The 26,599-nt window shown below is 40.0% G+C and overlaps 1 protein-coding gene across 2 annotated transcripts in view; it reads right to left on the bottom strand.

Moving 5' to 3' along the window:
* The window catches only part of LOC138970602 (uncharacterized), a 244,468-nt gene that overhangs the window by 37,825 nt on the left and 180,044 nt on the right, over nt 1–26,599 (bottom strand). For both annotated transcript variants that reach the window (XM_070343070.1, XM_070343071.1), the window contains 3 exons: nt 10,323–10,439; nt 9,648–9,779; nt 8,888–8,917 (listed from right to left, as the gene is read on the bottom strand). In XM_070343070.1, coding sequence (XP_070199171.1) covers nt 8,888–8,917; nt 9,648–9,779; nt 10,323–10,439 — 279 coding nt within the window. The remainder of the gene's footprint in view (nt 1–8,887; nt 8,918–9,647; nt 9,780–10,322; nt 10,440–26,599) is intronic.

Genomic DNA, 26,599 nt, shown 5'->3' with positions numbered 1-26,599 from the left:
TTCAACCACGAAGGTTATATCGCGACGGGATTCCTTCTGATGCAGGTGTCGATCGTATGTGCGGTCAAAAACGGGAGTTTTTTGCGTTAATTACGAGGGGCATTATGCGAAAAAGCGCTGTATGTCAGCAAGGACTTGTTAGTTTGCTTTGAAACTTTCCGAATATTTTGCCTACATACTACATGTAAGCTACTACGGGTAGTACATAGACAAATTGAACGAAATGACATAGGAATTAATGCCTTAATTTGGGTGCGTAATTTGTCGCAATAATTTGTTGCCGAAGGATTTTAATAGATATGCGCGGAGCGGAATGTATATGGCCTTTCTGATTCCTTATTGAAAACATTTAATAGATCCCTTGACTTTGGAGATGACAAGAAAATATCCGGCGCATTTACGTGATTTGTAAATCGCGGGGCGATTGTTTTACATTTTTACAAATCACGGATTCACACGCTCGCATATTTTGTGTTCTATGCTATTACTTCTGATGCAGGTGTCGATCGTATGTGCGGTCAAAAACGGGAGTTTTTTGCGTTAATTACGAGGGGCATTATGCGAAAAAGCGCTGTATGTCAGCAAGGACTTGTTAGTTTGCTTTGAAACTTTCCGACTATTTTGACTACATACTACATGTACTACGGGTAGTAGCATAGACAAATTGAACAAAATGACATGGGAATTAATGCCTTAATTCGGGTGCGTAATTTGTCGCAATACTTTGTTGGTGAAGTTTGTTTAATTCAACTGGTAAAAGTAGCACAAATGGTAAACATTATTTAGTGTGTGTTATTCATGTGTTATTTTTGTAAAAGAGTAATTCATTCAGTGTTCACAACAGGTGTTTTAAAAATGTGTTTAAAAGTGGAATGTTTACAGAATATACAACAACTTATTCGGAACGATAACCTCGATAAGATCAAACGAATTATGTATTGTTTGCTTGTCATGTGGGTAATCCTTACACGTAACAAACAACAAACAAACCACAAGGTAGTCCACATCGTATGGCCCAGAGAGGTAATAAAAGCTCGGAAAAAATCAGACACTCAGCGAGCTACTTCTGTTCTCCGACAGGGCCTATTTCTCCCACATGAAAGTTAGCTGCAACAGAGTCGCGCTACCCCAAAGTCAAGGAATATATTAGATTTTTCTCTCTCATTACTTTATTGTCCCATCCCAAGGTAGTCCACATCTTATGGCCCAGAGAGGTAATAAAATCTCGGGAAAAAAATCAGACAGTCAGCGAGCTACTTATGTTCCCTGACATATGGCCCATCATGGCCTATTGCCTATTTTCGCGGATAGGTGTGATATTGTGAGAGACGGACTGAATGACACTTGACTTAAAGTGTGAAGCGACTAGAACACCAAAAGCGTTTCTGCTTCAAGACAGGCCTTCGCACTTAGGCTGTGTCTGTGACGAGCTGGAAACATAAGTTAAATCAAAGCGTGAAATGTGTTCGATGTATTTTTGATTTCTTCAACATTAATTTTGTTTAAATTGCAGTTTCGGTATAAGCGTGGTCCCTCTTATATACTGATAATGGTAATAGTAATCATAAACAAGTCGCGTAAGGCGAAAATACAATATTTAGTCAAGTAGCTGTCGAACTCACAGAATGAAACTAAACGCAATGCCATTTTTCAGCAAGACCGTATACTCGTAGCATCGTCAGTCCACCGCTCATGGCAAAGGCAGTGAAATTGACAAGAAGAGCGGGGTAGTAGTTGCGCTAAGAAGGATAGCACGCTTTTCTGTACCTCTCTTTGTTTTAACTTTCTGAGCGTGTTTTTAATCCAAACATATCATATCTATATGTTTTTGGAATCAGGAACCGACAAGGAATAAGATGAAAGTATTTTTAAATTGATTTGGACAATTTAATTTTGATAATAATTTTTATATATTTATTTTTCAGAGCTTGTTTTTAATCCGAATATAACATATTTATATGTTTTTGGAATCAGCAAATGATGGAGAATAAGATGAACGTTAATTTGGATCGTTTTATAAATTTTTTTATATTTTTTTACAATTTTCCGATTTTTAATGAGCAAAGTCATTAATTCATTTTTAAGCCACCAAGCTGAAATGCAATACCGAAGTCCGGGTTTCGTCGAAGATTACTTGACCAAAATGTCAACCAATTTGGTTGAAAAATGAGGGCGTGACAGTGCCGCCTCAACTTTCACAAAAAGCCGGATATGACGTCATCAAAGACATTTATCAAAAAAATGAAAAAAACGTTCGGGGATTTCATACGGTACCCAGGAACTCTCATGTCAAATTTCATAAAGATCGGTCCAGTAGTTTAGTCTGAATCGCTCTACACACACACACACATGCACACACGCACATACACCACGACCCTCGTTTCGATTCCCCCTCGATGTTAAAATATTTAGTCAAAACTTGACTAAATATAAAAAGATAAAACAATAATAAAGTTTTTTTATGTATTGCAAATCCTGACATGGTTCTGGGCGTTTCACAAAATTAATGTGTTAACAAAATTACAAAGCAATGTACATAATGAACATTTTAAAACAAAACCATTTTCTCCCTATAAAAATCAACTAGTACTGTGGCATCAGCATTAACAGGGAAAACAAATCTGAAAATTATTAAAAGCACAATCACCTACAAGATGCACATTATAATATATTATTTATCCAGAATCTATCATAATATTGATTGTTTGGTATTATGTGTTTGCGGCTGCCAGTTTCGGTCAAACTAACGTTCACAACCTGTCTTTCACAACCTTTAAACTCATGTTTGTTTTGAATTTATTTTTTTTAATGACATTGTACTATCTCTACATCACCAATAAATAAAATTCATACACTACCATCTCGTTATACCGACTGCTAAACGTACCAGGCGGGCGGGACGGCTCTGAGTTAGCCGAATGCAATCACGTTGTCTTCTGCGCTTGAGCGCACCCCATACACACCTCTTGACATACTCTTGAAAGCGATAAGACACCACCCGAGTAGCCAACGGCGGCTTTCTTTAATTGCGATAACAACTCGTTTCAAACTGTCGTTAAAGACAGGTCCAACTACACTTACTTGTAAGATGTTACATTATGGAGGTCAAAATGGCCAATTTTCTGTAGTTTTCGGGGGAGAAATCTATCCTGTTACTGTATTAAAAAAGAAGCTTAAATTTGTCAGCACATTATTTTATTTTAGTACCAGTTCAGTGCCTCATATGGCTTTTTGACCAATCAGGACGGATTCTAGGTGACCCTCTAAATGTTATAACGTTCAAGCAGGGACCCTTTTTGTTTATCAAGCAAAACATTGACAAGACAAAGTACAAATTTAAATCAACAATACCAACGTGATTTATTCTAAAGAATGACACTTCAAATGCTGCGAGATAATACTCTCTTTATCTAAAAAAAAAAGTACAGAAAAGCTAGTTTTGTCGGTGGGTGCTTCACGGAATAGCAAAGCACCGCCCATCCTCTGAGTGTGCAATGCCGACCCGCTCACTTGGAATCTAAATGATCAAAGTTCGAAAAAATCTAGTGAAATTGCGTCACTCGCTTTACGTCAAATGTATCTTTACAGCATTTCCCATCGTCTGGAGTCGGTTCTAAATCTCTCTCTCTCTCTCTCTCTCTTCTCTCTCTGTCTGTCTCTCTCTCTGTCTCTCTCTCTGTCTCTCTCTCTTTTTCTCTCTCTCTCTCCCCCTCTCTCTCTCTCCCTCTCTCCCTCTCTCTCCCCCTCTCTCTTTTTCTCTTTCTCCCCTCTCTCTCACTATTCTCTTTCTTTCTCTCTTTCTATCATCATCATCATCATCATCATCATCATCATCATCATCATCATCATCATCATCATCATCATTTTTCTTTTCTTTTCTTGCTCCTCTTACAGTATCACAGTAAATGTTCCCAAATAGATCCTAGTTACCTCAGAGGACGTTAATCCCCAAAGTCAGCCAGTCAGTCAGTCATTAAAGGCAAAAGCGAGGTAACGCACAACTGGGTCCGACCAGTAAAGCCGTCGCTGCCTGTGTGACAACCACCATAAAAATCTACCACAGCGGGAAACTTTCAAGTTAAGTATTTTCAACCATCATGTGCCCGCATTCAACTTTACAATCAAAGGATGTCTGTTGAGATAATCGAATGGATCAAAACTTTGAAACCTGCGCGCATATTCTAAGCCGACTAACACATAATTGTTAAGGACATCATAAAATGGTTCTCGGTGAAAACTTGACCGAGGGCCATTTTACGACGTCCTTGACTCGAGTGTGTGACGTATACTCTTATGCTCTGCTTCTTGGGCAAGGTAAAGAACACCGAAAATATTTCAATGCCGTTCTCGAGCTACGCTGACTTTTACAAAGGGTACAGCTGACACGGCTTACGTAATCTGGTTTCCTGGTCATTTGTGTGAAAAATCTGTCCGACAAAGAAGAAGAAGAAGAAGTGCGCGCAGAGAGAGAGAGAGAGAGAGAGAGAGAGAGAGAGAGAGAGAGAGAGAGAGAGACAGACAGACAGACAGACAGATAGACAGACAGACAGAGAGACAGACAGACAGACAGACAGACAGACAGACAGACAGACAGACTTTCCGCACTCGTTAAAATGTCAGTCGATACTGGAATGAATGTTGAAACATTGTAAACCTAAAAAAAAAAAAAATAATATTAAAATTAAACATTCATACGAGTTACTATCTGTGACAAGAACGCATCAGAAGTATAGCAACTAAATATTAATCCGCTTACCCATTGCTCCTCTTCGCACCTCGGCCTGTGAGTCGTCCTTTTCCTGAGTACTTGCACACAAGTTTTGCGTATGCATACTTCAGTTCGTCTGGAAAGGGCTGTTTTGAATTCTTGTTCGCAAGTTGAACAGCACGACTGTATTTGACCACGTACACCAAATCGTTCTTTCTGGAAAAGTCTGCCAGCCGTTCAGTAAGATCATTCCAACTTCTGAATGTTTTCCCCAACTGTCATTTGTGCCATTTCTCAGCGATTGATCAACGGTGTGGTTATTATGGATGTAGTAAGTGTCGAATTGTGAGAATGCACAGTTCTGTCCGCCAAGTGGTTTTAAACACTGCGCGTATTTGCACCAAGTAATAACGTGTCACATCAAAATAGTTCTTTACCTGTCAGATAGTTTAGCGCCAAAAACATGAACCAATGATAGCCCATGGATTAGTAAGTCATATGATGTTGGGGCGGGGCCAATGAACTAATGTCAACACAGTAAGTATCAACCAATGTTTGGCTCCGCCCCCACATCACGTGGACTGGGTGGCCGAGTGGTAACGCACTTGCGCTCGGAAGCGAGAGGTTGCGAGTTCGACCCTGGGTCAGGGCGTTAGCAATTTTCTCCCCCCTTTCCTAACCTAGGTGGTGGGTTCAAGTGCTAGTCTTTCGGATGAGACAAAAAACCGAGAACCCTTCGTGTACACTACATTGGGGTGTGCACGTTAAAGATCCCACGATTGACAAAAGGGTCTTTCCTGGCAAAATTGTATAGGCATAGATAAAACAATGTCCACCAAAATACCCGTGTGACTTGGAATAATAGGCCGTGAAAAGTAGGATATGCGCCGAAATGGCTGCGATCTGCTGGTCGATGTGAATGCATGATGTATTGTGTAAAAAATTCCATCTCACACGGCATAAATAGATTCCTGCGCCTTGAGTCCGAGTCTGGAGATACGCGCGCGATAGAAGACTTCATATATATAATCACGTGACCCATAAACCCATCGCCTGTAATTAGATCATACTATTACCGCTTCAGTTCTGAGACATCCTGCTTGCTGGCGCGCGCGCAGAGAAAAAAATTCCCTCTTTATCTTCGCTTCTGATGCTCATCCTATTGTTGTTGGCACTCGGGTTTGTTTGTTTGTTTGCTTAACGCCCAGCCGACCACGAAGGGCCATATCAGGGCGGTGCTGCTTTTGACATATAACGTGCGCCACACACAAGACAGAAGTCGCAGCACAGGCTTCATGTCTCACCCAGTCACATTATTCTGACACCTGACCAACCAGTCCTAGCACTAACCCCATAATGCCAGACTCCAGGCGGAGCAGCCACTAGATTGCCAATTTTAAAGTCTTAGGTATGACCCGGCCGGGGTTCGAACCCACGACCTCCCGATCACGGGGCGGACGCCTTACCACGAGGATTGGAACTCGGGTAACAGGGAGCGAAGGGCAGTGCCCCACCTAGTGATCGAGTGCCACAACCCAGACTTTTCCCTTAATATATACATAGGTTTTAAACTCCTGCTTCCGGATTATACAAAACACATTAAAACATGTATTAAACAATGGCGACTGGACGTGAGAGGGAACAATAAAGAGACCAAAAAGCAATGTACTCACGTTAAAATGACGAACACGGAACGAATAACAGCGACGTTTCGACCTAAGGGTCTTCTTCAGGCACAAAAACACAAAAATACACACACAAAAAAGAAGAAGAAAGACGATAGAACAAATGAAGAGAAGAATAACTGACAAAACAACTGCACTGCACAAACCAACAAATGACAAAGACACAACACTTTGAATTAAGTAGAGGTTACATGCCGAGTCTCAGTGATTATTAAAAATAATGGTCGAAGTTAGCGGATCATGAAAAATGCGAGCTTCAGCGAGCTTTTTCATGACCGCGAACTGAGACCATTATTTTTAATAATCACTGAGACGAGGTGTGTAACCTCTTTATTCCTCCTTTCTTCAGTTATTCAAAGAAAACAAGAGTTTTTGTGCGAAAGTTTGATCGAATCCGAATCACTCAACCAGTCAACCTGCGCAGGCGATCGATTAATGCGCGGTTGTATAGTTCCGTGCAAATCATTCCATTCTGTTAACACTTCTTTTCAGTTTCCCTGTTTTGGACTAAAATCAAGTACACAGATATGCTGTTATTCTGCTGTGGCGGTAAAGGCAGATATTGTGTGTTCTGTTTATGTTTTAGTATCGCGAAGGATAATGTTCTTTCGTCAAATGGGACTAGCAGACGAACTTTTGCACCATTGTTCACCCGTGTTCCAACGTTAATTACTGTATGAAGTTCAGTTTTCTGGGGAAAATAGTGTATGAAACCGCTTTATGTTGTTTAAATTGATGAGATGTGTGCATTTGGTTGCGTGTGATCTGTTTATAAAATGAAATATTGTTGAAAACTGACCGTCGGATTGCAGTCAGTGTTGTCGAAGAAACTGCGTTAAAAGAAGGGGAACTACTCTTGTCGCTAGAGTATGAGTTACTTGCCTTGGGAATTTGCTTGTGATGAACGGTTTGTGCACAGCAGATCTAGATTCAGAAAACAACCGAACTCATGGATTTTATATGGAGATTCATGTGTTCAGGCCTGTAGTTGTTAATTTAGATGCGGTATGTTTGTATTGTTTGCTCCAGAGATGTATACTTCGTACGTATAGAGCGTTTGGAACTTTTCAGTCGCAAAAGTAGTACCGAAACAGAACAGCTTCTCAACCCATTGCACTATCGAGGATTCAGGCTGTTGCTGGCTCGTTATTTGTTTGGTTGCTGGGTCATTATCGAAAAATAACTAGCTCTACAAGTTTACAGAGGTAAAGAAGCAGAGGGGGGAATAAGCTAAAATAAATCTCATAACAAAATAATTGTAATCATTTTTTTTTTACAGGAATGTATATGTTTCTGTGTTTGTTTTTGTTTTAATACAAAAAAAAACCGTGATCAAATAATCAGAACTCTTTCAAAATACTCTGAATAAAATATATTAAATGCAATAACTTTTGTTTTTTTTAATTCAAATAAATGTTTTAGTTTGACTGCATTTGAATAGAAACTGAATTCTGATGAAAGCAGTTACTGTAAAGTCATTTGAAGTCACATGATAAAAATCACATGGTTTAGTTGAGCAGACCACAAAGTGCAGAGCTAAAATATGTGTATGAATCTGTGTGAAAATCCAGTCCGTTTGTCCACAGGGATGCTAGGAAGCAGTCAAATGGGGTCGCTCAATCTGCTCAAATCCAGTCAAATGGGGTCGCACGGGCCGACAAATGGGGACGTCCCCGTTTGTCGGAAGCGTCCCCATTTGACTGCTCTCCAGTGACAATCGTCCCCATTTGTCGGTAAAACCACCTACACACACACACACACACACCACACACACCCACACACTGCGAATCTTCATACACATTATTTTTATATTACGTTATATGACTCAGACGTTATCTGGCGCTCCAGCCGCATAAACTTAATTGATAAAGTTATGAGAGTAAATGAAACAATTCATCCCTGATTTTCACACCGTGGGCTCTTTCTTCACCATCTGAGGCGCCTCAGTTATTCGGTCTAATCTCAGTAGGCTACCCCTAAAAGGCAGGATTTGACGGGTTTGACCCACACACAAACACGCAAACTGCTGGGTAAGAAAACATCGATTTGAGGAATGAAAGAATAATTATGTGCAGGAAAGTTGGTGTTTGTGTTCCTGCTGAAACTCGAACAAATTTCACTATGTGTTCTGAACGCGATGTATAACGGCATGTAGGTCCCATTTATCGTATGTATCAGCAAAGTTGTGTGAGTGTGTGTTTGTGTGTGTGTGTGTGTGTGTGTGTGTGTGTGTGTGTGTGTGTGTGTGTGTGTGTGTGTGTGTGTGTGTGTGTGTGTGTGTGTGTGTGTGTGTGTGTGTGTGTGTATAAGCGTGTGTGTGTTCTTTGACCCATAGCATACTGCAGGGTGCTCAAAAACAATACACGATTCAGTGAAAGATGTACACGACGGCATCTCAACTACAGAACGCATATTGTGAATATAGCTCATTGAGGAATTAAGCAACGTAACCTTGTTAACACAGACTGTACAGAACACTAACGCATCTACTCACCGGGGTTTTCTTTCGTCTCTGATTCTCCAGCTGAAATTTAAAGTAAAGCACAATGATTAGACAGACACACTTGCTTGAAGCCACCCTACTCCCCGTGCTGATCATCAAACAGTTTACCGTCTGGCTGTGTTCAGTACAAAGTGCCACCCTTCTCCCCGTGCTGATCATCAAACAGTTTACCGTCTGGCTGTGTTCAGTACAAAGTGCCAGTCTTCGCCGATTTTATTTTGTGGCTGACATTCTTTGCAATCAACAATATTAATTCGTAAAAAAACAACGAGGGTTACCTCACAGGATTACATGAAATCTTTTCCTGTGGTGTGGTTGTTTTCTTCCATACATTCGTAACGAACTATGCTGCCCTCTCCATGAAAATGTACATTTATCTGAACTTACTTATTGCATGTCTCAGCATCGATGTTCTCGTCCCACGCGCTTCATTCATAGTCTCACCTTTTTTTCTTTTTTTTTTCTTTTTTTCTTTGATTATTTTTCTTCTTCTGTAAATCCTCCTGTTTTGATTAAGTTCCCCATACCCCCCTCCTACATTTTGTTCTTCTGGTTAATAATTGTGTTGTCCACCATCATGAAAACTTGTGTAACTTAGCATTGTTATGGTCACGTCAAACAAGCATCTGCTTGAGTTCGTGTCCTTGCTGCATTTTTATCAATTGTTTCATGTCATGTATTTTGAATAAAATTGTGTTTAAACCAAATCTTATCCTTATCGTTGATAGAGATCAACCGCCACTTCACTCACCGCAAGTGAAGTCACGTGTGGTCTCCACTCCAGCATTGCACTTGCATATTCCGTCATCACACTGGGCTCCGGGCACTGTGCACGGCGTGTGGACAGTGTTACAGTCCGCCCCCGCTCTGCCCTCTGCTGGTTCTGAAAGGTCACATTGCCTCTCTTTGAGAGCGAGAAGAGAGAGAGAGAGAGAGAGAGAGAGGAAGAAGAGACAGAGAGAGAGATAAACTGAAACTGAACTTTATTACCAAAGAATAAAGGTTTTAGGCGAAGTCTAATCTTACAACATGTCCCTTATACAAACACAAATACAGACGCACATAATATAAAAAGTAAAAAGAAAAAGGTTACATTTCTTATACACACTCAAACATGGGAAAACAATATAGTGTGGAAATTGCAGCACAGTTGCATTAATGCATTGCATATATAAATACAAATTTAAAACAACTGATAACAAAAGCGGGAAACATAACTATAGCATGCACTGATTAGTAGAATAGAGAGTGCGTGTGCGTGTATTGTGTGCGTGTGTGTGAGTGTATGTGTGTGTGTGTATGTCTGTGTGTGTGTCTGTGTGTCCGCGTGCGTGTGCGTGTGTGTGTGTGTGTGTGTGTGTGTGTGTGTGAGTGTGTGTGTGATCAACTTTCTGGGCGAGTGTGTGTGCATGTGAGAAGCGCTCACTACAAACAACATCGTAGGCAACGGCCTTGTCCTCATCACACTGGCACGATTTGTCGACACACATCGCGCCTGCCGGACACAGCGAGGTTGAGTTGCATGTGCGGCCCACGTACACACCTGTTCAGTTCAACAAATACACGTCTTGTAAAGTTACACACACACACACACACACACACACACACACACACACACACACACTCACACACACACACAGACACCACACTTACGTCTAGACCTATTCATCACACACACACACACACTCACACACGTACACGTCTAGACCTGTTCATCACCCACACACACACACACACACACACGTCTACACCTGTTAATCACACACACACACACACACACACCCACACATACACACACACACACATACACACACACACACGTCTACACCTGTTCATCACACAGACACACATACACACACACATACACACACACATACGTCTACACCTGTTCATCACACACACACACAGACACACACACACACACACGTCTACACTTGTTTAATTTATTGCACACACACAAACAAACACACACACACACACACACACACATGCTTGTATTTGAGTCAAAATGGGGCTTTTTGCAATACATGGTGCAAATGGGTACATCACTTTCTTACCATATTTCAAACTCAAGCTTTGGCTCAAAAAGGCAGGAATGTGAGGTGAATTCATGAACAGGTCCTGGTCAAGTATTCATAAAAAACAAGCCAAGCACACACAGAAATAAAAATGGGGCGTTTTAGAAAAATGGGTTTCTAGAATTGTGAACCCATTTTGTCCTGACATGAAACACACCTACTTTTGGGTTCGTACACACATTCACAAAACACACTGACATTTGGGTTCACACATGTTATAGAAACACAGACACCTGGGTTTATACATTTCAGTCTTTTCTCTTAAAAACCTTTAAGATCCTACGCTAACGTTAGGGGTCTCCCTTGGTCCAACGTGTGTGAATGTTTTGTGTGTGGACTGTATAGTTATCTGATTTGAACATTTGGCATTATGTATGCATTTTAATGTGCAAAAAATATTCTTGTAATTAATACTGTGGTATTTGTAGAAATGATTGTATACTTTCTTTTCCATAAACCCCAAAGGATATGGGTGGATAATTGATCTGTTATCATGCAAGAACTTTGACTTTTGCCTTCTTTTTGTAGGTTTTAGATTGTGTTTGATGATGATTATTACATAAATCCTTCAGTTCACATAATAGAACCAAATGTTCCATATTTGACTAACTGAACACGAACCCGAAAAATATTTGCTTCATACCTGAAATACAAATCTTGACAACTGGCCAATATAAGGTAAGTATGTTTTTTTGTCAGGTTACTATGAACACTTTGAAAAGCAAATAGTTTTGGGATTCGTGTCCAGTTCGCAGCAGGTGTTATGTGGAAATTGTTCATAGATCTGTGTGTGGGGGAGGGGGAGGAGGAGGAAGATATAGAACCATTTGCTGCCCATTGTGATATCACACACTGAAATGAGTACAGACTGCATCCATGGTTTTTCGTGGTGTGTTTTATTCAACATAAGAAAAAAAGGTAAGTATACTGAGTACACTTGAATCGTTCAAACGGATCATGGACAATTCTGTGCTATACAGCAGTACCTCTCCTAACTCCAACAATAACAACAAACCATATGAGATTTCTTTCGTCAAAAAGTTTCATCTACTTGTGATCCATGACATTACAGTATGCTAAACAAAAAAATTAAAACAATTAAATAGAATATTTTTTTTTAAATCCTTTTCACACACAAGAGCAATCTTTCCTTGTTGACTGTTGCAAGACTGACATAAGCTGCCAAAACAGAAAATTGTAACCCCATTAATCTTCAGAAACCCTTTCTGAAAGGGTGTTCACTCACAAATAAGGCCTCACTGTTGCAAATCAAATACAAACAAAACAAAATAATAAAACAAACAAAACAAAACGATAAAACATGGCATTTCAAAATCAAAAAAACTAATATTTTTTTCAGTAAAAACTAAACCATAACATGATGAGATTCTCAAGCCAAAGCAACTACAATTTAAGTCGTGCATTTCAGTAAACATTACATTATCCCAAAGAGTGAAGAGTTGGTTGTTTTTTTACTTTCTAGGTACAATACTGCCCTTTTGTAGTAATGATCACTGATAATTTCACAGAACACGTCAAGATAGATTGAAAATCAAAACGCACACACACGTCTATTTCAACATAAGAATTGGAGGCGTAAGTTGTAACCTCATTACTTTTCAGAACCCCATTCTGTTAGGGTGTTCCCTGTTAACTTTCTTGTTGACTGATGCAAGACTGACATAAGCTGACAAAACAGGAAGTACAAGTGGCTTGGCAAAATGTATCCTGTAATAAAAATGAATCTAACCTGAAAAAAACACCACTAAAGAGTGCTAGTGTCTTGTGAATAGTAGGAAACTACCAAAAAAAGGGAAAAAAAGAAACGAACAAACAACAAGAAGAGCAAACGCTCGATCGAGTCACTTTCGCAGTTCTGAATATTATATGAGGCATCAGATGGACAGGAAGAAATTGCTATTCACAACACAATGAGTCACGTTCACATAAAATTTGAGCCCGGTCACTTTTATAGTTTCCGAGAAAAGCCCAACGTTAAGTTGTGTGTTGCCGAACAGAAAAGGCTAGTTATCTCCCTTGTTTTTCTGATAACGTTCGTAAAAGGCTACAGATGTAAATACTTTGATGTAAAGAATAATCCTACAAAGTTTCAATCACATCCGATGAACTTTGTCAAAGATATAAAATGTCTAGTTTTTCCTTTGACGCTGACCTGTGACCTTGAAAAAGGTCAAAGGTCAACGAAACCATCGTTAAAGTGTAGAGGTCATTGGAGGTCACGACTAAACAAAATATGAGCCCGATCGCTTTGATAGTTTCCGAGTAAAGATATAAAATGTCTAATTTTTCCTTTGACGCTGACCTGTGACCTTGAAAAAGGTCAAAGGTCAACGAAACCATCGTTAAAGTGTAGAGGTCATTGGAGGTCACGACTAAACAAAATATGAGCCCGATCGCTTTGATAGTTTCCGAGAAAAGTCCAACGTTAAGGTGGTGTCTACGGACGGACGGCCGGCCGGCCGGCCGGACGGCCGGCCGGACAGACTAACACTGACCGATTACATAGAGTCACTTTTTCTCAAGTGACTCAATAATAATAAATGAGCATTTATATAGCGCAACATCATAACTTTACAATTATGCTCTTTGCGCTTGACACATTTAAAATTCAAACACAGTTATACAAGCATTTACATCTACATTCATAGTCAGCAACGCTTGATTAAAAGCATACACCATCAAACATACATTACAACAGATTCTTCCACTAATAAAGTAATAAAAACATGAATAAAATAGGTAGTAAAAACAAGGAAATACCAGCTGAATACCCTTAATCAAACAGAACATGTTATTAATACTGAAAAACAGCCCTAAATGTGTATACACATTATCACATTATCACTAAAAACATAAGATTGATTGAAGTTTATTTAAAAAAAGAAACACCCATGCAAAAAAATGTCAGCATAGAAATTGGATGCATGACTGTAACATTCTTTTTCACAAACCCATTCTGGCCGAGTGTTCACTTGAATGCACACCCTTATTGTAGCAAATCAAACAAATACACCAAAAAAACCTTAAAATAAGATTTTTGCTGACCGCTGAACACTTTAGTTACATATTTTCAAACAGCAAAGAAACATTACATAAATATAGTTAATTTTAAACAGATTTTCCCCTCACAGTATTAAGATAGGAGATTTTCCCGCCAAGACGTGTGACACAGTCCTTCAAAATAAAAAAGTGAAAATGATATTTCAGCAAAATTCTAGCTAAAATATAACACAGCGAGATGTTCAAGCCAAGTCAACTGAAATGTAAGTTTTGCATTTCAACCGTACATATCCCAAAGGGTGAAGAGTTGTGTTTTCTTTTCTTACTTTCTATGTACAATACTGCCCTTAATAAGTATTACAAATAATTTCACAGAAAAAAAGCTGGATAAAATCAAAACTGCATACTAACGTCTATTTTAACATGAAAATAGGATGCAGAAATTGTAACCCCATTATTTTTCAGAAACCCATTCTGACAGGGTGTTCACTCAAATAAATCTAATTGTAGCAAATCAAATAATAAACAAAGCAAAATGATAACACAAACAAAACAAAAATCAAAGAAACTAATATTTCAGCAAAATTCTAGCTTACAAATAACATGCTGAGATTCTCAAGGCAAAGCAACTAAAATTTAAGTCATGCATTTTAGTGAACATTACAATCATACTCTCTCATTTTTTTTTTTTACATTAGAGACTTTAAGAAGGGCTACCACATTCATATGGTTGGCATTTTCGTGGTTGCAAAAGACACTCGGCGGGGGAACACCATGTGTCGCTAGTACAGCGGTTAAGAGGACAGAAGAATTTCGTTTCGCTGGTCGCACCGGTTCAGAAGTGTCGATCAGATAATACCAGCTGCCTCACTTCTGCTGAAACGCATCAGATACTCAGGCCACAACTCAACACATCATAAACTTTAACTGCTTCATGCATTTTTCTCCTCTAGGCGGCTTGACCAGCCGACTGAAAAGTTGAGTCGGCCTGATGTTTGGGTCGCCATCTTGAAATTTCTTTCGTCTGCTCAGTCACTCACTTACCCAATTCAAGCCTGCTTTACGGCTTTTTAAACTTGATTTCAATGATAAATCGCGCCTAAAGATGTCAGAGCATACATCGATTACACAAGGTAGGCATATTTTATGACTATTCGAATATAAAACGCGACCGAAGTCACTTTCGTCAGAATGACCAATTCTACAAATTTCGTTTCTCTTGGCGAAGCGAATTTCTGTTCGTAGAGATCGGAAGTCACGTGTACTCAAAAAGGTGTGACGTTTTACAACCGAAAATGCCAACGAAACGAATGTGGTAGTGCTTCTTAATCTCTCTATTATCCCAAAGAGTGAAGAGAAGTCTTTTTACTTTCTATGTACAAACCTGCCCTTTTGTAACAGTAATTACTTTTAATTTCTGAGAAATTAAAAATTAAAACATACACACACGCCTTGTTCAACATAAGAACTGGAGGCATAAATTGTAACCTCATCATTTTTCAGAAACCCATTCTATTAGGGTGTTCCCTGGAATACTGCCTCATTGTAGCAAATCAAATACAAAAATAACCCACTTAAAATAAGATTTTTGCCGACAGCTTAACACTTTAGCCACACTGTCAAAAACCAATCAAAGAAATAGCATAAAAAGAGCTTTTCAACAGAATTTGCCCTAATAGATAAAGATTGAATTTTTTTTTCAAATTAAGACTCCTCATTAGAGGTGTGTCACAGTCTGTCAAAATCAAATCAAAGAAAACAATATTCCAGGAAAATGCTAGATTAAATATGGCATGATGAGATTTGCAAGCCAAATCAACTTTCTTTTTTGATGTACAATGCCGTGACTTTCATAATTATTATAACATAAGAATGTAAGATTTAATAAAACCTGCAGATAGATCATCGCCGTGTGGTTACCGTCCTTGAAAATCACATTCTGAGAAAATTGCATTTGAAAGTTTGTGAAGTGTTTTGCTGCGCACAGTGAAGACAGATTGACAAACCAAGAGTATGTGTGCATGCGGGTACTTTTCACTGACATTTTCTTATACTCCAAGTGCTCTTCACAATCCCCTATCAGTCCAAAGTTGCACATATGGACATCAGACTGTTGCTATAACACTCAATGAAACATCAAGTACAATGATTATGATCAGCTGGAAAAAAGGCGTGTGGAATTTTACTTGCTACTCTTGATGTTCTCAGTTTTATCGCAGGAGCAGACATGTGGTTTCTGCTAATTCTTGTTTCCATTGCACAAAAAGTGGCCGATTTTTGATCGAAAATTGCTTCGAAGTAAGCATTATTTTTTCCAAAACTCATGGAACTTTGCCTTTAGGCAGGACGTCAGTCGGGCTTCTGCCAAAATAAACTCCAGACATAATGTTTCCCTGACAATTTCAAGGGATTCAATGATCTAGAGGGAGAAAAGAATATACATTTCTTATTGGTGAAATAGAGTCGGGATGAAATCCAAAAGATTTAGCCCAACATTTGATTCACCGGAAAATGCACCTAGTTGTTGCGTTCCTTGAATGAGAAAAGTTGGATTTTGCAACGAAGCAAATATCTAAGTCAAAATATCATTGTTTCACCAAGAATGAGATACATGAGTGGGAGATGGGTCCGAAGTTCGATTAGCAGTACTTTAGGATGTAACTGGGACAGTCAAGGTGGAGTTTATGTGAGATAAACAAGGCCTGACGTCCTACCTCTGTACCTGTTATTCAGGCGTCGTGGACTCGACATTCACACCGACCGCTAGCTTATTTTTCTTCGTTGCTCGATCTGCCGCAAGTTGTAACTTCCCCTGCCTCTTGCATGATAGACACCCGCCGAATTTATCTTTTAGAGGCCGAGTTGGGAGAAATATCGCTGTTTGAGACGTCGAACCGATTCGAAATAAGGTTCGCGTGTTTATGCGGATGTGGTGCGCGCGAATGCGCAGAACTACTTCCCGGCTGAAAGTTATTGGAAATGACCAATCAGCGAATAGATTTTCAAAGGTAAAGGTCACTTTCCAAATATGGAACATTTTGCAAGTGAAAGTCGCGTTCGCCAGCTCTTGTGTTGCGGCCGTTGAGGGACACAAACGGGCTTTATTTCCATGACTGTGACATCGTCAACAAACGGAAATTCCCGCTGAGTACGCTGCATGCAATAACTTTGACAAACTCATCGACATGTTGCTGCTGCTCTGCCATGAAAAAATCGATTTTTGTTATAAGTCTGCATATTTTTAGCATTCATTCACTTTGCAAATCATCACTTTATTGAAAAAAGAGGATGAAATTGACAAAATAAACATCATGCAGTTATTCTAGGGTGTTCAAACTGCCTAAAAATGATAAAAACCCAAATCACATCATGGGACCATTTTGGATCAAAATTCCGTGCCACCTCTGCCCTTAATCCATGTAGTGTAGTCAATTGTAGGGGTTCCATGGTGACATTGTTATCAGGATGAAAAGAAAAGTTATCTGAAAAATATGATTTATTTCTTTTCAGGTGACGATGATTACGTCCCGCAGTGGGGCACTGCGGTTATGAAATTAAAGGCCAACATCCAAAAGAATTTTTCTCCTGGAGCGACCTAAACTTGAACCCGTCGCTATTCTTGCATGTCTGTTTACTTCGTGCTGCACGCAAAAATCGAGCGACTTCCTTGCCGCGTGGATTGACGAAGCTATTTTATTCTCGTGACTGAAAACACTGCAGTGCGACAGTTTTTGACGAGCCGCAGGAGCGGCGACTCATATGGTCTCGGCTCGAAAGCTGTCTGTGGAGGCTGCGTGCTATAATTAGCTGACCTGCTGCGCGAGCAGTCACTGCAGAGTTTTGAGATAACTTTGTAACACGTTTTATTTTATGCTCCTCAAGAATACAACTTTGGGCAACGTGCCACGTAAAACTACACGCAACAAGGATTCAGTAGGTACCAAACATGCCTTGGTCAGAAGTAGAATGTAAATGAATCTTTATAAAGAAGTAGGCTACTTCAAACGACAGCCACAGCCACGGTTGGGTTCACGGCATCAAACCGATGCGACTCTCCGTCATATCATACACGTAATCTATCAAATAGATGACTAATAAACATGTAAACTACATGTATACGTCTATCGTCGGACATAAGAAAGGAGAGCTTCCCCCGGGCCTGTGCATGTGTTGTTCGTTGTGCGTGTGTAAATGTACACAACAAACTGACGACAAAACTGAGACAGACCTCTTTCGCTTCAGTCTTGCAGAATTTAAAGCTGTGGTCTATTTATGACTTTCCAGGGCTACGAGGTTGAAAAATAGGGATACAATCATGTACAGAATTCTGTACAGCAAACGCTACCCGAAACCCCACCTATACGGCGTGTATGACCTTGATAGCTTCAGTCAACGCTTGAATTTTGCAGGGATAACATCCGGTTTGCTCTCTCAAGACTGATCATATTTTATCTTCAAGAGAGATCAAGGGGGAAACATAAACGCCCCGGCGAATATTCGAACTCTCGACCTCGAGACTTCGTGTCTCATGTCCTAACCACAAGGCTACTGCGCCAATTGAGAAAAAGAAGGAAAAACATTGATATGAATTCATGTTATGTTATTCTTGAAGCAGCATGATTTATATATCTATCCGCCCATTGTTCAGAAGTGAATACATGTATAACTATTTCTTAGATGTCTGGTTTCAACTGCACAGAGCTTTGGAGAGATTCAATTACTGTTCTTGTCATTTTATTGCATGTTGTAAATAGAGATATCGCAGCTATTTGCATGGCGCGAATGTAGTGTAGCATGACGGTGTAAACATGTACTGCGATTCCGTAAAACATGTTTGCAAATAAAGGCAAATTTTAATGTCAATTTTGACGTTTTTGCAACGCATGAATGGTAATTCAAGCGTAGAATGATATAAAATTATCAATTTGTTATCTTTCACAACACTGGTGAAGTGGCCTAGCGGTTAAGACATCGGCCCCGACATTTCGAGGCCCCGAGGCCTTGAGTTCGAATCCCTGCCAAGTCGTTTATTTTTTCTGCTCGTTTCTTCTGGACAATTATGCTCAGCTCTGCGAGAGCAAACCGGATGTTACCACTGCAAAATTCAAGCGTTGACTGAAGCTCTCAAGGTCATACACGCCGTATAGGTGGGGTTTCGGGTAGTGTTTGCTGTACAGAAATCTGCACATGATTTTGTCCCTATTTTCAACCTCGTAGCCCCGGAAAGTCTTAATAGACCACAGCTTTAAAGACGAATACAGGTAAATCGTGCATTATACTAACTGTTTGGTAAAAGTATCAAACGTTTCTTTTTATAAATAAGTGGCAGGCTTACAGGAATACAAAGAGGCGCAAGTTGAAAGTAATGGATATATCTCTGGAAGATGCCATCAGTCCAAGTTGTCAAATGAAATCAAAGATGACAGAAACAGAAGTTTTCCATACAAATGTTGGTGTTTCAAAGGAAGTTGGCATTCTTTCAGATAATGATATAGACGAGGTGGCTGTTTGTTATGAAGTTTCAACAAGCCAACATTCAAATGATTTTACTTCATCTACAGATTTTTTAAATTCAGCACTTTATAACTGTCATTATGAACTTGGAATCAGAGAGAGACCGTCTTTCCATTGTCATTCATGCCATAGATTTTTGTTTCAGAATCAATGTTTCACATGGCGTTCACAAGAGAGCATGCGAAGTTTCCGACAGTCTTTAGGATTTGTAAAAAAGGCCGTGTTTTGCTGTACATGCAAAAACTACCTGTCAAAAGGGAAAGTGCCTAACAGATTGCAACAACATTCCTATTTTAAGCTCAGCCACACGCCGACATGGAAGTTCAATGGTACAGCGTGTAATGCAGCTGGTTAGAAATTAGAGTATTATTTTGCAAAGTGTGTACCAAAAGTTTGTCATGAGCTGCTTTAGGTTTGGGGTGTGGGTTGGTTTGATATTTCCTCCTTGCAGATCAAATCTGTATTCATTTTTGATGTTGTGTCTTATTTTGTGAAAGGAAACATGCAGACTGACTGAACGCATATATATATAATTATGTAACTCATAAACACATGGGTGTAGTTATGTTCAAGAACACACACACACACACACACACACACACACTCACACACACACATACACACACACACACACACACACACACTCACACACACAACACACACACACACACACACATACACACACACACTCACACACACACACACTCACACACACACACACACAACTGTGTAGATGTATCGTACACCTGATATATTAAATTGAAGTTCACGAAGAAATCGTTTTATTTCTGTGTCATTCAACATCTAGTTTGAATCAGACAAATATTCAATGATGTTGCGATGTGGAAATGGACATGATATCGCAAAAGATAGACAACGGCAAGATCATTCAAGTATGTACATGCTTGTTGATGTCTACTTAGGCGATGCTCAGAACGCTAACTAGTTAGATCTTCCGAGATTAAAAAATGACGATGATCTGTAAACAAACCAGGACAAGGAAAGAAAGACAAAACGTATTTGAAAACAAATCATACTATACAGATTGACAAACTGAAACTTCAAACTCTGTTGATATTTCACGGGAGATGAGGTATGGTGCAAACGTATATAATTATACTGATTACATTTTGTTACGTACTCATCAACAACAACAAAAACCGATATAACAAAAGGCACACACACACACACACACACACACACACACACACACACACACTTTGCTGGTTTGCTGATCAATGTCACAGGAAACGAATGAACAACAGAAAGCGTGATGAATTCCTGGCCAGAAATCAGTCACAAAGACCTAAAAGTCTGCTGAATGGAACTGGTAAATGTACACATTTGAACTGCTGTCATAATTACTATGTAATACGATAGTCGGGTTTTAAAATTGGTAGCAAATTACAACCAATAATGATGTTTGTTGCTTCGGCATTGAAGCAATGTTCACTATTTACTAACAAAATAATGACGAAATAAACACAAAACCAAATCAGTGAGGCAGAGGGGACAAAAAGCCGAGCGTGTGTGTGTGTGTGTGTGCTAGTGTGTGCCTGTGTGTGTGTGTGAGTGTGTGTGTGTGTGCCAGTGTGTGTATGTGTGTGTGTGTGTGTGTGTGTGTGCGCGTGTGTAGAGCGATTGAGACCAAACTACTGGACCGATCTGTCGAACCCACAGAATAAAACTGCACGCAGTGTTTTCAGTCACGAGAATAAAACAGCTTCGTCAATCCACGCGGCAAGGAAGTCGCGCAATTTTTGCGTGCAACACGAAGTAAACAGACATGCAAGAAGAGCGACGGGTTCAAGTTTAGGTCGCTCCAGGAGAAAAATTCTTTTGGATGTTGGCCTTTAAAGGCCCCTACTGTTTTTGGAACCGCAGGAGCTTTCTAGTTTGCTGTTAGGTAGATTTTTGGTTCCTCTTTCATGTCATGCTCTCTTTTTCTTCATGAATTCTTTTCTTTTTTCTGCCTTCTTGCTCATTCACCTGTATTTTTTCCAAAAATCTCTTCTCTTGTCGCTTGTCTCGCGATTCATGTATAGTTTAATATGTTAGTGTTCTGATGTAAGTCCAGCAGTAGATAGGTTAAGCCTATTTTAACATACTGGAAACTGGTAATCTTCCAGTAGGTATTAATTTAGTTTTACTAAAGCCTGCTGGGACACAAATAATGGGTTAGTGCATTTGTAAACAGGAATCGCTTGACAAGTGGCCCTCTTCCTCGTCCTGATATGGCTCTACGTAGTCGGCTGGACGTTAAGCAACAAATAAACAAACAAACAAACGATGATTACGAGGATCAAGTTGGGCCTGGCGTGGAGGGTGAACGGGGCTCCAAGCTGGTGTCTGACAGGGACCCTGATGCTCCCATGGGGTCGCCTTCACGCGGCGGGAGCGTTTAAACAGAGCTACCCCACCCCTTTACTTCTCTTCTTTTGTCTTATTTCTGCCTTACCAGTCCTTTCACCTATATTTCCTTCCAAGAAAACTCTCCCTACTATTCCCTGCAGTTTTCCAATTCTGTTCTTGTTGTCTTATTTCTACCTGACTGGATCCATCACCTTTATTTCACTTACCAAAAGTCTTCTTTTCCACATCCTTATTTCTCTGCACCCCGCATGTCGTAAGAGGCGACTAACGGATTCTGTTTCTCCTTTTACCCTTGTTAAGTGGTTCTTGTATAGAATATAGTCAATGTTTGTAAAGATTTTAGTCAAGCAGTATGTAAGAAATGTTTAGTCCTTTGTACTGGAAACTTGCATTCTCCCAGTAAGGTCATATATTGTACTACGTTGCAAGCCCCTGGAGCAATTTTTTGATTAGTGCTTTTGTGAACAAGAAACACTTAACAAGTGGCTCTATCCCATCTCCCCCCTTTCCCTCGTCGCGATATAACCTTCGTGGTTGAAAACGACGTTAAACACCAAATAAAGTAAAGTAAAAGGGATCCTGATGACGACCAAGTTGTGCAGCCTGAGACTGATGAGTCTGACTCCGACTGTGATAGCGTAATGTATCCTGCCCTAGTTACACCTTGCAAACAAGACAAATCTAGAGCTGATCCTTTACATGTTGCAGAAAAAGCTCCCCAGGAAAACAAATGGGGTAAAAAACATTCATGCAAATTTTGTTCAAAAATGGTAGTAAAAATGTCGACACATTTGACAAAGGTCCATGCTCACGGAGCGGATGTGGCGGCAGTTTTGAGACTTCCCAAAGGATCCAAAGAGAGAAGGAACGGGTTTGTAAGATTGCTCAATGAGGGAGACTATAAACACAACTATGATGTGTTGGAAGGCCAGTCCGGAACAGTCATTCCAAAGTACAGAAAAGCAGGTCGCCAGGTAGGTCAACTTTCAGCCTGCAGGTTTTGCCAAGGGCTGTATGCCAAGTCCCTGTTGAGTAAGCATTTGCACAACTGTCCACAAAATCCAGATCCAAGTAAGCACTTGAAGTGGGGCGAGTGTTCCAAGGTAGGATCATACATGCTTCCCATTGGAAAAGAAAAGAACAGTGCCTTCTTTCAAGCTGTTGTTGGAAGAATGAGAGATGACGCCGTCATGAGAGTCATAGCAAATGACAGTCTGATCATCAAGTTTGGTTCCAGGTTGTTCTACAAAAAAGATGTGGAAGAACATACCAGGGGCAACATCAGCAGCCGGCTGAGAGAACTAGGGCGTTGTGGTAGACTACTAATTTTTTTCCCCCAAGCATTTTTACCCATTAAAAGATCCACAGGCAAAAACATTGCACAAAAGAGTCTTTTTATGTGTTTTTGCTTGAGGCAGGTTTCATGGTATCAGGCCATTTTGATAGTCTCAGATTTGTTTAGTCTTTTAAATCCATATCTGTGAGAATCTGCTGTATTTGTTGTATTAACATGCAAACTAGTTGTTGTTTAAATACTTTTTTGAAAATAAAAGTTGAAATTTTTGATAATGTGTTTATTTATGTGCGTGTGAATGGTGGCGATCGTCAAAATACGGATGGATGAATTTACTTTTGCCACAGCATCACTAAACAAAGAACTAAATTCCAACACACACATGCACAAGTATCAATGCTGTGGTGGTTGAGAGTGCCAGAACACATTGAAATGATTGTTTTTCAACAACAATCGATATCCATAACACAAATTCTAACTTATACTAGCTCCGCAAAAAAAAATGTATGGGGATTCGGATCTGTCCGTCGGCATAGCGATATCAAGAGCATCGAAACTAATTGTGATTTCACAGGACAAAAACACAAGTTTACCTAATTTTGTATACTGTAAATACAAGTTTGTGCACCCTTGAAGTGAGTTAGAATGTTGCCGAGGTCAATTTGCCCTTGATCGACGCACGGTGACCCGAGTTTCAAAGTTGCGATCCAATCCGTCTAAACAATCTAGCGATCGCCACATTTTTCTTTTCATTCAAAAACTAACCGTTTGGGGAGGAAGTGACGTCACGTTGTTTTACGTTGACGCTCGCGCTCGACAGAAAAAGACCGCAACAGTTTTTCAGTTAAAAAAATCGCAAAGTAATTACATTTTCTGAGGTTTTCTAGTGTCCGTCTAGTAACAATCGCTACTCTAGCGATCGCCACTGAGTGTTGAAGTCACATTTAACTCCATTTTCGACTGTTTTAAGAAACTATTTTGACGCTCAATCGTCACGTTTCAGTGTCGAAACACGTACTGTGCATTTGCAATCAGCCGGTGTGTCCAAACTGAAATGCGAGTGATGCCTCGATTTGTGGCGATCGCTCACGTGGTTGACGGACAGAAATACCTTCTTAGGGGGTAGGGGAACAGTTACTCCTCCATACAATAATGGTGTTCACAAATGATTGCAAACTTGTCTCTTTATAAACTGTTCAGACATGTCTTCTCTTCAATAATTTTCAGTTTTGCTCGGTTTGTTAATCAGGAGCACCCTGCAGTAAATGTTTCATCTGTGACAATGCTCGAAATGTTGACGTAATTCCAATGCCCATATCCTTCTCTTGTTATCTCATCTACCCAAAACCATTGAAGATAGAAAGACATTTATTGAACAAACTAGATGCACAACACCAGTCTTAACACGTTTTGTTCTTACATGTATATGAAAATATTGATGACGGCTGCCACACGGAAATAGAACTCATCTCCAGTGACAAGTCCCTCCAGTGTCCTCGTCGTCTGTGGTCTTGTCAGCGCGACTCCATGTCATGCGCATGGCCTCACGCTTCTCAATGATGTAGCCAGTGATGGGCAAGCCTCCGTCATCTTGAGGTGGCTTCCAGTCCAGCTGGACAGAGTCGCGGGTGATGGCCTTTGCTTCCAAAGGTCCCACTGGTTTTCCCGGTGGTCCTAGGAAAACAACATGAAAATTTCATTAAGATGAATTACAAACAACAAAAGATAACTTTGAAGCTCTAAAGGGAAGCATTATATGAGACATCATGTATGGCATAAACAGACTTACCACAGAAACACAAACACAGAAAAGAGAATAATACATACAAATACAAAGTACAACACAAAGTACCGTATTTGATGAACTACAAGCCGCGACTTTTTTTCAAAAATAATCGCATTGCGGCTTATAAAAAGATGCGGCTAAAACGTTACCTAAACTTGAATAGCATTCACCTAATGGAAGTCGCCGCGGATTTTCATTTCGCTCGATTAGCGATTACCGGTACTTTATTAGCTCTCTACTCAAGACTCGGCGCTTTTCTCTTTCTTTCGCGAATCTTCGTTTGTCAACAAGTCGTCGTGACAAGATAGCGTACAGAGAAACATCGGATGTATCAGGATCTCGCGCGTGCGAGATTTCGTTTTTTTGTGTCTCGCGATAGTTGGAGGAGCGAGAGCCGCCATGTTGTGTTTTCGTCTGCTCGAAATGTGCGCAAAAGTCGTAAATCATCCCAAAAAAGCTTATTCCGGGCGGGACTACATGTGTGTGTTGGTTACAAATTGTGTGTGTGATATTTTTCTTCAAACTTTATCACTTTTCTTCTTTGTTTCACTTGTTTATTCTCGGAGCCGATTTTGCCAAATACCGTACTTTCGTTGCCTGGTTGTTTTGATTGATTGACACGATCTGATTATATTTTTTTCGACGGCGGCTAATATAGTGACGCGGCCTATACGTGGCTCGTCCCAATTTTTTTTTTTTAAAGTCGGGGGTGCGGCTTATAAAACGGTGCGTCTTGTAATCCGTCAAATACGGTACAGTAAAACCTGTCAAATAAGGACACCCTTGGGACCAGACAAAAGTGTCCTTATTCTGCAGGTGTCCTTATTAGACAGGTGCAAGTAAACGCGACAAAGTCAAGTTGAGAGAGAGAGAGAGAGAGTACTGCACATGTACATGTACATTTATAAGAAAAACAGAAGCTGTTTAGATTAAACAGAGAAACATTTAATATTGACTGTTGTAAAACAAGTTTAAAAGCTTTTTATCATATCAACTGTATAAATTTAAATTGTTAAAAAGTTACTGGATCTCATTCATACAACACATTCACATTCACTTCATTCTGCACTCATCAGCTTTTGAAAGAATTTGTCCAGCGTTGTCTTAGTGGACCATTGATGGCAATGTGATTCGCACGTTTGGTTGAAAACCACTCGAACACGGCGTCATTTAGCTCTTCGTATTCGGTTGTCTTCTTCGAAACCCATTTCTGGTCAGCACGTCCGTCTCCCGATTCCCACAACTTCATTATTTTTTCCCGATCGACGCTGATTTTCGAAATCTGCGTTCTCCCACACCCAAGCTCTTGTGCAATCGTTCGGCATGATTTCCCACTTTCCAGTTGTTTGACAACATTTATCCTTTGTTCTAAAGTCAGCGCATTTCTTCCTTTTCTTGAATTTGAATTTCTTGCTGCCATCTTGTTAAACACGAATCACTCTTTCGAAGAGAAGATACATTCACTCATACACTTTCACTTCCGTTCCGCCGAACACGTTCCACGCGTTGGATTGGCTGCCTTGGAACTCTAGCAGCCAATCAAATGCGTCGACTTAAAACACTCACCAAGAATAGACTCTATCAGTATTCCAAGCTCTCGTAATCTCTCGCAAACTTCAGAGCATAGCAAAGCATGC

Source organism: Littorina saxatilis, linkage group LG7 (genome assembly GCF_037325665.1).
Source record: "Littorina saxatilis isolate snail1 linkage group LG7, US_GU_Lsax_2.0, whole genome shotgun sequence".
NCBI classification, from domain to species: domain Eukaryota; kingdom Metazoa; phylum Mollusca; class Gastropoda; order Littorinimorpha; family Littorinidae; genus Littorina; species Littorina saxatilis.
This window is presented reverse-complemented; position numbering and strand designations above follow the sequence as displayed.